The sequence below is a fragment of the Elgaria multicarinata genome, chromosome 1 (assembly GCF_023053635.1).
Source record: "Elgaria multicarinata webbii isolate HBS135686 ecotype San Diego chromosome 1, rElgMul1.1.pri, whole genome shotgun sequence".
Classification (NCBI taxonomy): Eukaryota; Metazoa; Chordata; class Lepidosauria; order Squamata; family Anguidae; genus Elgaria; species Elgaria multicarinata.
Window position 1 is genome coordinate 121940396 of NC_086171.1, and position 13853 is coordinate 121954248.

Genomic DNA, 13853 nt, shown 5'->3' on the forward strand with positions numbered 1-13853 from the left:
ATGCTGATGGAAGACTAGTGTTAAGCATGAAAGATGGTTGTGCTGGTGAATTACACGAAGATATTGTTTCAAGTTATGAAAACTTTCTGGGTCATGTTCACATAAAAAGAATACAAGCAAATGCTTTCTTAAGTGATCAAAAACTGGAAAAAGTAAGAGTCCTGCAAATTGATTTTGCTATGTCTTATAGCTGTGAGTATCGGAACGAGATTCAGAGGGCCCTTTGGTCTTGAGCAAGTGTAACGCTTTTCACTGCAGCTGTCTTCTTAAATGGATTTTGTAGAACCTTCCTCTTGGGCTCAGATATAACAAAGAAGGACAAACACACTGTGTATGTAATGCTGATGAAACTCTATGAGATAATGAGTGAAGAAACTGGTGTTACTCAGGACATCATTTGGAGCGATGCACCTGCATCTGAGTTCAAGAACAAATACATGGTGCACGTGCTGAAGCTTCTAGCAAAAAAATACCAAAGAAAGTTCAGTTGGAAATATTTTGCCACCTCACATGGCAAAGGAATAGTGGATGGTGTGGGAGGCAATGTGAAAAGGCTTGTACGACAAAAGACCATGAGCCAAGGCAACGTCAGTGTCGTACAGAATGCAGTGGAGTTTGCACAGTTAGCAAATGAACTTGCTCCCTCAACATGCACTCTGTACATTTCCCAGAGTGAAATACATTCCCAAGTAGAGAAAGACAAGCCTTGGGAAGGAGCTATCACTGTGCCTGGGATAGCATCATATCATATGGTGCAGGCTAAACCAAATGGTCTAATTTCCTTCAAACACCATGCCCTGGAGAGTGAAGAATCTGTTCCTGTTACTAGGCCTACTTCAAATGTGAAACTCAATATAGGTGCTTGGTACTTCTTTAGTTATAATAAGGTGGCCTACCCAGGCAGTGTTATGAAAGTCTGTGGCATGGATGGAGTTAAAGTGAGTGTAATGGTTTCTGCCAACAAACATCATTATAAGTGGCCCACACTCCTGATTGTATTACATACTCCTTTAAGGACCCACCAGCTGTGGCTTTGAACTCTCGTCGCTGCACCATGTATAAGTTTTAAGAATTATTCTAATGTAAAGGAACTTCTCAAATATCAATGCTTACATGCTCTAACTACATTATTTGTTGATGCTAGTGTCTTAAATCAATTAATAACTAATATTTAGTAGTCCTAAGTGAGTTTTTAATATTGTAGTGCAGACAGTGTCCCATACGTGACAGAGAATGTCCCATACGTGACATCAAAAAAACTTTTTTTGACTGAGCTAAAATGTAAAAATTGAGTCTAACATGGATATAAATGTGAGGTGATATCTCAGGAATTATCAGAAAAAAAGTTGAATTAGTTTCAAGTTCACAGTTCACAGAAATATTTAATTGAAGATAACCATGTGCACGAAGATGGAAATTCTTGTGTCCCATACGTGACACAATATTAATAGTATCTAAGATAATTGTTTCTTGCTGAATTTAAAGTTACTAACCCTGTTCTGCTAGTAATGACCATTGTATTCATATGCTGCAAAATAAATCGTTTCACTTTAAACATTAGTAGTATATGTAAAAGATTCTTTGTCCTGAACTTGAGTATAAATGTCCCATACGTGACAATGGAATGCTCCCTAATGTATAGCTTAGATCTCCAAATTCCATTTGGTCTTTCCCCCCAGTGTTTATTCTCTGATTCTTCTAGATGTTTGTTTAAATGGCAGTCTTGTGACCTGGTATCAAAGAAGATGTCAAGCAAAGTACTGATTAATCAGTCAAAGCAATTGTCTATTAAATAAGTTTTTATGCCAGTCTGGCTCTGCCAGTTGGTGATGATGGGAGTTGTAGTCCAACACAACTGGAGGGCACCAGGTTTGGGAGTCTGCTTTACATTCAAACATAACCCAATAATAATGGTACAGGTGCAGGCAAGACTTACGCGGCCTAGAGCAAGGGTGGGCAGAAAGTAGATCTCCATCTGTTTTGGACTTCAAGTCCCAGGATTCCTGACCATTGGCCATGATGGCAAAGCCTTCTGGGAGTTGAGCCAGCTCTAAATGTAACCAGGCAATGGGCCAAAAAACCTTTGTCTGAGCCTCCAAGGCTTAGTACTGAAATCACTTGCATCTCTCCATTATGAGCTCATGATAAGACTGAAGAGCTCCAGGATGCTCTAAAGCAGGGATGGGCTGAAAGTAGATCACCAGACACTCTGGACTTCGACTGTCAGCACCCCTGAGTAAAGATTCTATCCCGAGCATCTAGAGCAGTGGAGCAATTCAAAACACAAGGTGGCCAGTTGGGCAAAGTAAAGGGATGCATAAAGCTGTAGTGCAGAGATAGGTAAGGAGGCAAGTCTATAGCAGCCCGGTAACAACTGGTATTAGCTATCCCACCCAATTTTGTGTCATCTGCAAATTTGATCAGCGTTCCCTGCACCTCATCATCCAAATCATTAATAAAAATGTTGAAGAGCACTGGGCCCAGGACTGAGCCCTGCAGTACCCCACTCATTACCTCCCCCGAATTTGAGAAGGTACCATTGATAAGCACTCTTTGAGTCCGATTCTATAGCCAACTGTGGATCCACCTATTAGTTGTTCCATCTAGCCCACTTTTAGCTAGTTTGTTATGGGGCACTTTGTCAAAAGCTTTGCTGACTACAACTCCCATGTGCCTGACAATTTGTTATGCTTCCTAGTGCTTCTGGCCTTTGTAGTCCAAAACATCTGGAGGGCACCAGTTTGGAGAAGGCTGCTTTAGAACCATCTCTTTGGTGACCTGGCGATTGAATGCCACTATTTTAGTGAATTATACCCTGTGATCCATTTTAGTGCTGGTCATGCTGTAACATTGCTCATCTTTAAATGAAGTAAATGTGCATAATTAAAAAGAAGCTGCTTGACAAGAAAGTCAAGAGCTACCTTCAAGACTCTATAGGAGCTGATCAGTAGTAATAAAAGGCTTTTATCTTCTCAAATTCAGCTTGTTCATCCTTGACCAGTTGTGTTGCTTTGGGAGTTGAAGGGCACTGGCTTCTTAGGCTATTTAATCCCCTTTTAAGATTCTGGCCCAAAGACCTGCACAGCACAGCAGCACAGTTTACTAATCCAGCAGCATTGTGCAGCTGCTGCCTGGATAAAATAGACGGCCTGTTGGAAAATGCCAGAAGAAGGGGTGCCTGGAACAGGGACTAGATGGGAGCAACAAGCATTAGGTGTTGTGGTGGTACAACAGAATTGCTCAAATACACTAGGCTTCATACCACCATTTACAAAAATACCTTTCTTTCCTCAGTAGGGGGGGGGAACTTGCTAAATGGTTGCAAAGTACGTGAGAGGATGACAACATCATGAAAAGGACCTGCAAACTACTGTGAGTGAGGAATCACCAGCACACAATAAAAGCTTTTTTACGCAAAAGACTCTCTATCACAAACATGCAGAAGCCAATGTTTCCAGGTTCCTAGAAAAGAATGGGCCTTCAGAGTCGAGCGCATGAACTACACAGGACATCATCATAATTGAGATAATTGCCTCCGGTTCTTGAATGTTGTATGCCTCGTTCCATAAGTAGAGTGTGTGTCTCCTCCCTGTTGAGAGGGAGGTGGCCTCAGGTCCACACAAGCAGAAGTCTCGGAGACAAGATGACTTATTTACTAGCCCTGCCAAATGAGAAAAGCTGGGTGTGTGATAGCTGTGTACAAAACCTATTATCTCTTCATCACTGTCATCCTGCGCTGCAATCAGTCCAGTGATACCAGCTCATTGGGGCTTTGCTTTCAGTTTTGTTTTGTTTTTAATTTATCCTTGCATGTGGCCTGTGTTCCGCAGTTTCCAAATCCTGTTCCATTTCAAGAATGCAACAGCTCAACAAAGGCAAGGACTGTGCATCTGAGAAAGAATAGATGGAAAGTGGGACTTGGGTTCAGCAATAAGGAGACATCATGGAAGGAAAGGGGCTGTCCTTCAGAGGCATGGGCCTAGGACCATAAGCTCTTCCCAAGCTTAATTAAAAATGACCGAAGTCTGGGATATGAATTGGTGACAGAGTTTGGGCTTTAGTGAGGCACCCATTTGAGTAAGAAAGAAGCTAGACCAGCGGTTCTCAACCTGTGGGTCGGGACCCCTTTGGGGGTCGAATGACCCTTTCACAGGGGTCGCCTAAGACCATTGGAAAACACATATTTCCGATGGTCTTAGGAAACTGTATTGACTGAACTATGTCATGTATTATCTTTTGTATTATTAAAGCTATTGTTATGTATTATTTTCATTAGCAAACCATCCCATGACAATGGATCGTGTAGAGAAGAACGAAAATAATTTTATGGTTGGGGGTCACCACAACATGAGGAACTGTATTAAAGGGTCGCGGCATTAGGAAGGTTGAGAACCACTGAGCTAGACCCATAAATGTGATATTGTTTAATGGCATTATTGTGTTACAGCGTGTGTGTATGTGTATGCCTCTTGTATACCACTAGTGGTGTAGCAGTAAATTTTGAAGTACAGGCATCCATTATTATTATTATTATTATTATTATTATTATTATTATTACCCACCTTTTTCCCAGTACTGGGACTCAAGACAGTTTACAAGATTAAAACATGTACAATTAAAACGTATAAATATAAATTACAAAAGTTAAAATAGAATTAAACCTACAGTAAAATTAAAAACATGTTACAATTTTAAAAAACAGTAACAGATTAAAAGGGGGGGAATCCAATATCATCATGATATTCCCCATAGCCACGCCCTCAAGGAGAGTCCAGAAATACAGGCAGCAGTCTTGATCTTTTTCAACAAACCCATTCTAACAGTTTTCATCTCCACCAGGAGTTTGTGCTTTGTAAAGCTAATGGGTATTAACTGCCCTTTCAAGAACAGGGCACTGCAAAATACTTTTCATTAGAACAGAAATAGGTCTCAACAATATATTTTATATTGCAACAGCAAGCCATGGAGGCAGGTAAGGGAAGAGGAGTCAATCTCCTGCCATTGTGGCCACAGCCAGGTAAGGTACGATGGAGGATTCCTATGCATTTCCCAACTGACCCAAAACAAGGCTTCTACATGCACAGGGCATAGCATGTGCACATCCGAGAACCACAGATCTTTGAGTCGTCCAACAAGTGTCATCATCCTTAATTTTCACTCATGTTAAGACAGGATTGCTAAGAGGTGTGGTTTGGTTTTGAAAAAACAGCACAGGCAACTCGCAATGAATCATGCTATATTACACAAGTGTGTATGAGTAACAATGTTGATCATTAGCTCTTTAGGCACAGTTATGCAGCTCTGTTTTATGCCATAAATATGAAAATAGAAACATAGACTTCTGAATGTAGTAGTTTAAGTTGACAGAAGTAACTGAAAGAATCCAGTCTGGCTTGTTAGTCAGCATCAGCCAATTGTACTTGTCTATTCCTGCCATCCAATCAATTACTTTTTGATGTGACTAATATGTATCCTTTACCAAAAAAATTCTTATGGATAAATGGAGTAGCAATACCCACCCTTGGCAGGTTAGGTTACTAGAGAAGAGACTAACTCTGGTGCTGTGAAGGGTAATAAATCTTTAATGGTATTGTCAAAAAAACAACAGATTTGTAGTTTAAAAAGCTTCGCTTTTTTAACTACAAATCTGTTTTTTCGACAATACCATTAAAGATTTATTATCCTTCACAGCACCAGAGTTAGTCTCTTCTCTTGTACCACTTTGTGGTGCTTTTTCTCCTTTTTCCACATCAGGTTAGGTTACTATACATAACAGTTAGGAAAGGAACTGTGGGTGATTAGATAGATTTCAAAGTCTTCCAATATCAACTTCATTTTGAGCAGTTCTGTAGTGGTCAATTTTGAAGCACTGGCACTCATCATTGGCGATCACCATAGACGTGCCCCCAAGGATGGTCCAAACATTTATGCAGCTGTGTTGTTGATCCACATCAACAAGCCAGTTCTAGCAGTTTTAGCTCCACCAGGAGAAGTTCTTTTGTAAAGTTAAGGGGTGTTAATTGCCATCCAATCTGTCGTGATTATCCATTGTGCTATTTGGTCTATTGGATTGCAATACATCCATGTTTTACATCAGTCTGCAAAACAGCTTGCACACTCACCAAGACAATAACAGTTTTAAAATCAATCATGGGAAGCTAGTCAAAGGAAATGGCAAGCTACTTTATACAGTTTGCTTTGGACAATTATTCTCAATTAGTCAAGATGGGGCATGAAGAGTGACCCAGACGATCACCTGGTTGCTCACCCATTTGCATGTTCATTGAGGAGTTGCAGTGGCCGCGGCTCAGTCTTAGTAAGCCTTTTATTGGAAGGGCTTAGACCAAGGGTGGGGAACCCAAAGTTGGGTGGTCCTGATAAAGGTATTCCCTTGGATTTTGGCATTTTTATTATGGATCAACATGGCTTACTTTGATTTAATAGTGGGAGAGCTGTTATAACCATTCCAAGAGGGTTGGTTCTTTTTTGGTAGCTGCAGGAAACAGTATATAATACAACAAATATTTCCTTTTCTCTTCTAATTATATTATTGGTCTTATCTAACATAATTAAAAGTGGATTAATTAAAAGTGGATTAATTAAAGCATATATATATATATATATATATATATATATATTAAAAAAATATGCTTTATGACTATAGTTTCTTCTGCCAGGGGTTATGACTGATTACTCTGTGTTTAAAGACTTAACTATTTGCTACTTCCTCTGGCTGAAGGATATGATGTTGCTATTGAGCTATGCAATGGAGCACAAGGCAAAGATTATAGGTACAAAATGTCTGCTTAGTACTTATAATTATTGTTTTGGCTTTTTAAATGATCATGGACAGAAGGCAAAATATGAAAGGGGTCTCTGTCCTCTCAGTGGAGGAAGGAAAATGACACACTGAGCAAGAATGTTTCAATCCTATTTAAGGGTTTATCTATACCAGTCTTGCCCAACTTGGTGCCCTCCAGATGTTTTGTACTTCAGCTTCCATCAGCCCCAGCCAGCATGGCTAGTGGTTAAGAATGCTTGGACATATAGTGCACCATCTCAGGGAAAGCTGATCTCTACAGTGGCCTTTGGAAGTGCTATGGTTTTCTAGGGATGAACGTAGGAAGCTGCCTTGTATCATCAGACCATTGATCCATCAGCTTTAATGCTGTCTGTTCTGAATTTCAGCACCTCCTCAGGGTCTCAGGTGGAGAAAATCTTTCCCAGCCTTGCAACCTAAGATCCTTTAACTAGGGGCTATGGGTACTAAGTTTGTAACTTCTGTTTACAAACCATGTACAGCTAACCCTCCACAATAAAATAATAATAAAAAAGCTATGAAAGAGGATATTACCTTTATACCAGGGATGGGGAACCTCCAGCCCACCAGCTGTATTCAGCCTGTCAGGCCTACCCATCCGGACCTTCCCCCTCCCCAAAGCCCCACCCCTCAGAGAAGTCAAGAGGCAGTTTGAAAACCAGAGAGGGTTTCAAGTGGAAGCTCACATCAGTCGTAAAATTCCATCAACAACACCGGGCAATTGCATAATAAAAGCTTCTTCTGGAAGGACCCATAGTTATTGCTGGCTTCCCCCTCTCAAAGCATAATATATTTTATCTGGCAAAATAGGTACAAATAGCCAACAGGTGTTAAAAATGATGAAGATTACAGTTCCCTCCTTTCCCTCCACTTCGTAATAGCTTGGACAATGTCAAGGGGGTGGTCTCTGTTGTACCACCTGCCTTTCAGTCCTGATATGGGTGGCTCTACTATTGTAGGTAGACTGAGGTGGCCACCTCAGGTGGTAGATGAGGTGTGGGGTGACAGAAGCAGTCCCCTTCTTCCTGAGCCCCTAAGCTAGACTGCCTTTGGCCCACTAAGCTAGTCTGTTGTTGTTGTTATTATTATTATTATTATTATTATTATTATTATTATTATTATTATTATTTATTTATTTATATAGCACCATCAATGTACATGGTGCTGTACAGAGTAAAACAGTAAATAGCAAGACCCTGCCGCATAGGCTTACAATCTAATAAAATCATAGTAAAACAATAAGGAGGGGAAGAGAATGCAAACAGGTACAGGGTAGGGTAAGCAGGCACAGGGTAGGGTAAAACTAACAGTAGAAAGTAACAGTAGAAGTCTGCACAACATCTAGTTTTAAAAGCTTTAGGAAAAAGAAAAGTTTTTAGTTGAGCTTTAAAAGCTGCGGTTGAACTTGTAGTTCTCAAATGTTCTGGAAGAGCGTTCCAGCCCTCATGTGTGGGTGGAGGATGCTGACCTCTCACCAGTGTTGAATTACAATTCAACATCAGATCAGTTAGATTGAAGTGGGGAGGCGGGAATCTTCTCTTTCCCCTCAACAGCAACATTTCTTGGGCCAGCTCTGAGGTAACCTGCCCTTCCCTTCTCTGAGCTATTTGTGCTTAGAAGCTACCAAGACAGGAAAAATGGGGGTTCTTGTAATGGAAACGAGGCAGGCTAGGAAATAGAAACATTATATGTGTTCACAAACGATAACACTGTGGTATTAGAATGATTTTTTATTATTTCAGAAGATACAAAAAGAATTATATTTAATCATATAAAATCTGAACATTACAAAAGAACTACAAACTTGTTGCATAAACAAGAATATCAGAAATATTCATTATGTCACCAGCACCAGTGTTTTTTTTTTTAATTTTTAAAAACATAAGAATTACCTTACTGATCTGTGAAAGGTCTATATCAGGGGTGTTGAGCAACAGAGTAACAGAAAAACAGAATAGGCAGAATGTGTGATTTATCTGGAGATTGCCATAATTAAACATGTGCCATGGCCCAATAATTATTTACAGATGTAAGAACTCCCATGCACAGAAGGAGTTTCTATTAATTCCTCAAAAGTTCCCATTCGTTTCCATGGAGGGAGTTGATCCATTCACACCAAAGAGTAAACACATATTGAGTTCTTCCAACTTGCACATGTAAGAGATCTGTGTGTATCTTAACACACATACAGTGCAATGCTCTTCAGGAGAAAATTCCAAACCAATCAGTGGCTTCTACTCACAAACAAATGCTTTGTTGTGTTTCAGCTCCACAGTTTGGTAGCATTGAAAGAATAACTAGATTATGTTCCCATCAGGCAAGCTGATTAAGTCTAGCTAGAAGTTGTTTCTTGAGAGTGAAATGGTAAATGCAGCCTTATATTTAAAATAACAACAGCTGATTACTAGAACAGCATCACAAAAGAGAGCAACAGTTTCCTTTTCCAATCCCCCATCTTTACAGGGAATTGGAACCGCAATGCACCTTGCTCCCACACTTGCGTTCCTTCCTGGCATCTACACGGGAAGGAACGCAAGTGTGAACTTTCCCCACTTTAAAAGTTTTTTTAAAAAAAAAAAGGGGGGGGGAGGGAGGAGAGCAATGGGCCCGTTCCCCACCTTTTTTTTTTTAATTGATTATCTGTATCTCCGCGGGGGGGGGGGGGAACAGGGGTAGGGAAGGAACGAGGCAGCCAGAGGGTGCGAAAGGGCACTCAAGGCGAACCACCTCTACTCCCTCTGGCTGCCCATTCCTCCTCCCCCCATTTATTTTCATTATCTGTATCTGCGCAGCTGCGGAGATACAGATAATAAAAAATTTAAAAGTGGGAAGGAATGGCCCCATTTTACTTTTACAGGCACGGGGCCTCCCATGGCAACCAATCGGGGTGCCATGGGTTCCGTTGCCAAAAAAGTGCCTGACTTTTTTGGAGCAGAGTTTCCAGGGTTTGCCCCCGGATGGCTTTGCAATGGCGGCTGCGTCATGTAGATGATGTGCTGCTACTGCGAAGCCACCCTGGGGCAAACCCTTCATGTAGACAAGCCCCAAGACTTGAAATCTACTATAAAGATGCAACGTCTCTGCAAATTTAGATCAGTTATGTCAAATATGCAGAGTTGCTCCAGACTATGCCACATGTGAACCCACTTTAATGTGAACTCACTTCTGCACTTGGATCCTTCATTTTTGGATCCATTTAAAAATACGTTTTCCTTAGTCTCATTACCATACAATGTTATGCACAGCACTCCGCTGAGGCTTTCAAAAAGTAGTCAGGATGCCCAAGTAGAAACTGCACTGAGGAGATTAAAATTTCTGGTCATCTCTTTTGGGGGGGCAACGGGGGGGGGGGGGCAAAAGAGCAGAAGTAATTTTCAATGTTCCCCCAAACAGGAAGTCTGTTTCAAGATCTTCCAATACCTATAAGCAGAGCTATTGAAAACGCCAGGTTGCCAGAGAGATAGAATAGCAGCAGTAATATTTCACTTTTTGCCTAGAAAGGAAAAACATATATATTATGTAAACCTTCTGTTTTGCTTAGAAGCTATGTTATTCATAGTTATATAAAATGCAAGATCTTCCACAATAAAGCTTTGGATGTCTGTTTGTGAGTTTGCCAACCTTATTCCTTCACACAGGAGACAAACCACAAGAAAGCCCAAAATCTATAACTACATTCAGTGCCAGCTCTAGGTTTCTGAGGGGCTTTGAGCAAGACATCTTCAATGGCTCCCCACCCTCAGAGTGAGTCTATTTTCTCACTGCCATCGTTGTGAGCTGCTATAGGTCCGGTGCTTTTTAACATGCACGCACCAAAAAAGCTCCAGAACCCGTCAAAGTGTGGACAGTCAGTGGGAATTCCGCTTTTAGCTTACAGCAGAAGAGCAACAGTTGTTAGCAATGGGAACCCTCTGTCTGGAAGCAGCCCAACGTATATTGCTTAAAACGGCAAGAACAAAAATATTACCTTGGTTTCTGAATCCTCATATATTTCTGGGCGGGAGGGAGGGGAAGCAAAACACAAAACAAAACAAGACGGTTATGAATTTACTTTACTTCTTTGCTTTGTTAAAAACAGGCAGAAAAACTTTCTAATGTGGATTAGAATCAAGCTTTACCTTTCTTTTTCAACCACAGATTTATGTCCAACATGATGACTATGAATGCCTCCCAGCCCACAAAGCCTCCCATGGTTTTAATCATCCACTGACTAGGAGGCTTGCTGAGCATTTGCAGTCCCAGAAATATGGCAGCAACTAAAGAAGAAAGAGAGATAAATTATTATTATTATTATTATTATTATTATTATTATTATTATTATTACTTACCCTCCTCTCCCTTTTGATTAAGGCGGGGAACAACAGTAAATATAAAATACATAAAACTGAATTAAGAACATAATATACATTGTTAAAACATCCTAAAATTCCCCTGGATAGGTCTGCCGGAAGAGATCAGTCTTGATAGCTTTCTTGAATGCTAATAGATTGTCAAGTTGACGAGTCTCCTCCAGCAGGCCATTCCACAATCTGGGAGTATGGCAAGTAGGTGGCAGTTAGATGACAAACCTTTTCATGATACCACACATACACACCCACACCCACCCCTATCGGGGAGGGTGTGAGCTATCGGGGAGCTATTGGGGAGAGTGTGAGCTTGACATTTATTAATTTTTTTAACTAGGTGGAGCATTCAAACAGGCAGTCCCCCACTTTTAGTCTGAAGTCTTACAGGATGAGCTTTATCATGGCTTCTACTGACCAAAATGATCCTGGAATCCTAAATAGAAATTTGGAAATTTTTGCACTGCATATCTATAATGGTTTATAACACAAACTGTTATAGCTTCCCATAAGGAATCCTGGGAATTCTAGTCTGAAGAGATAGTGGGAATTCTCTGCAAGACATGGTTACCCACTTCACAGGACTAGAATTCTCAGGATTGCTATAGGGGGTATACTGTTAGACCAATGTAAATCCATAGTATGGGTATGCCCTGTCTAACTTCGTAAGCGTTGCCTAAATCGCCTTAGATTTCTATGTATTTCACAGAAATTTCTACTTGTACTTCGGTTTTTCTGGGGAATGTAGGGTTAGAACACTGCCACTTAAGAACAAAAACAAACAAACCCTTTGATCATTACAGACCTACATTGAAGACATTTATTTTTATTTTATTTTATTTATTACATTTTTATACCACCCAATAGCCGAAGCTCTCTGGGCGGTTCACAAGAATTAAAATCATGAAGAGCATTAAAAAAAACCCAACAATCTAAAAACACAAATACAAAATACAATATAAAAAGCACAACCAGGATAAAACCACACAGCAAAAATTGATATAGGTTAAAATATGAGATTAAAACAGCAAAGTTTAAATTTAAGTTAATAGGTATTAAAATACTGAGAAAATAAAAAGGTCTTCAGCTGGCGACAGAAGGAATACAGTGTAGGCGCCAACTGAACCTCTCTGGGGAGCTTGTTCTTCCTAGTAGCCACCTGCCTCACTTCCTTTGGCAGGGGCTCATGGAGAAGGACCCCTGTGGATGATCTTAAGGTCCGGGCAGGCTCATATGGGAGGAGGCGTTCCTTCAAATAAACTGGCCCCAAACCATTTAGAGCTTTGAATGTTAGTACCAGCACTTTGAATCGGGCCCAGACCTGGACTGGCAGCCAATGAAATTGTAGAAGGACTGGCGTGATGTGGTCTCACCGGCCAGTCCCTGTTAGTAGGCGGGCTGTCCTGTTTTGTACTAGCTGAAGTTCCGGACCATTTTCAAAGGCAGCCCCACGTATAACGCATTGCAGTAATCCAAAGGAGAGGTTATCAGAGCATGGATAACTGTAACTAGGCTATCTCTGTCCAGATAAGGGCATAGTTGGAGGCAAGTAGTTGGAGGCAAGTTTCTCTTATGTTGCTGTTGTGTGCCAAGTTTCTACCTAGCCCTAGAGTTTCTAAGCATGGGTGCTTAGGACCGGGCTGTTAACATTTCACTGCAGCAGCCAGATTTTGTTGTTATAGATCCTATCCCATGCCCTGCCGCAGTCATCACTGTCATGCAAATGTCTAGAGTGCCTTGCTCAATGGAATCCTAGTATTGTATTTTTAAGTTAGAACAGAAATACCGACCCACTTACCTGCCAAAACTTTGATGACTAATGCGTTTAGCATGTGAAACCAATTAAAAATGAACCTCCTGTTGGTGCAATGCAAAACATTGTGTTAGATCTCTTTGACCTCTGAGGTGTGAACAGTCACTGGTTGCAGAGGTAGAGCATTGTGCATACTCTTTCCACCATCACACGCTCCTCATGATGGAGCAGACATTTGAGGAGGTGGTAAGGCTCTGTTCCACTATCAGTAGATGGAGAAATCCTCTTTGTCTAGCACACCTGGGGCTGGGAAAGACATAGCAACTACATTGCTATTAGCTTACAGAATACTCATGTTCACAGTCAAGGTACCTATGCTGCAAGCTACGGAGCAGCAGCAGAGAAAGGGTGTGTTATCTTCATACACTAATTGTGGACTTCTTAAAGATACCTGGCTGGCCACTGTGGAAAACAGGATGTGGGATTAAATGGGCCTTTGGTTTGATGCAGCAGTCTCTTATTTCTCATGTACACTGATGTATTTACTTTACATTCCAAACCAATGGATTAGGTTTTTCTGTAAGTCCTAGAGGCACTGAAGCTCAGGAAAGCATTACCTTTTCTAAATGCAACAGGGGTTAGCAATGGATAATATTTTTGAGGTTGCCAGCTGGGAAAACTATATTTATTGGCTGTTGTCCACTAGGCATGGCTGCCTGAGAGCCAGTGTGGTGTAGTGGTTAGAGAGTTGGACTGGGACTCAGCAGATCCTAAGTTACCACTCATCCCATGAAGCTCACTGGGTGACTTTCAGCCAGTCACTGGCTCTCACCTAGCCCTACCTCAAAGGGTAGTGTGAAGATTAAATGGAAACGAGGAGGACCATGCAAGTTACTTTGGATTCCTTGCAAGGGCAAAAAAATGGGATAGAAATATA

At 41.0% G+C, this 13853-nt stretch overlaps 1 protein-coding gene across 1 annotated transcript in view; it reads right to left on the reverse strand.

The window, feature by feature from the left end:
- Positions 1-10221: 10221 nt before the first annotated feature.
- The window catches only part of LOC134392889 (putative ferric-chelate reductase 1), a 30617-nt gene continuing 26985 nt past the window's right edge, over positions 10222-13853 (reverse strand). Inside the window, exons 13-16 of the mRNA XM_063117637.1 lie at positions 12962-13020; positions 10939-11076; positions 10788-10813; positions 10222-10313 (exon numbers count right to left, since the gene is read on the reverse strand). Of these exons, the coding sequence (XP_062973707.1) occupies positions 10224-10313; positions 10788-10813; positions 10939-11076; positions 12962-13020 (313 nt within the window). The 3' untranslated portion in view covers positions 10222-10223. The remainder of the gene's footprint in view (positions 10314-10787; positions 10814-10938; positions 11077-12961; positions 13021-13853) is intronic.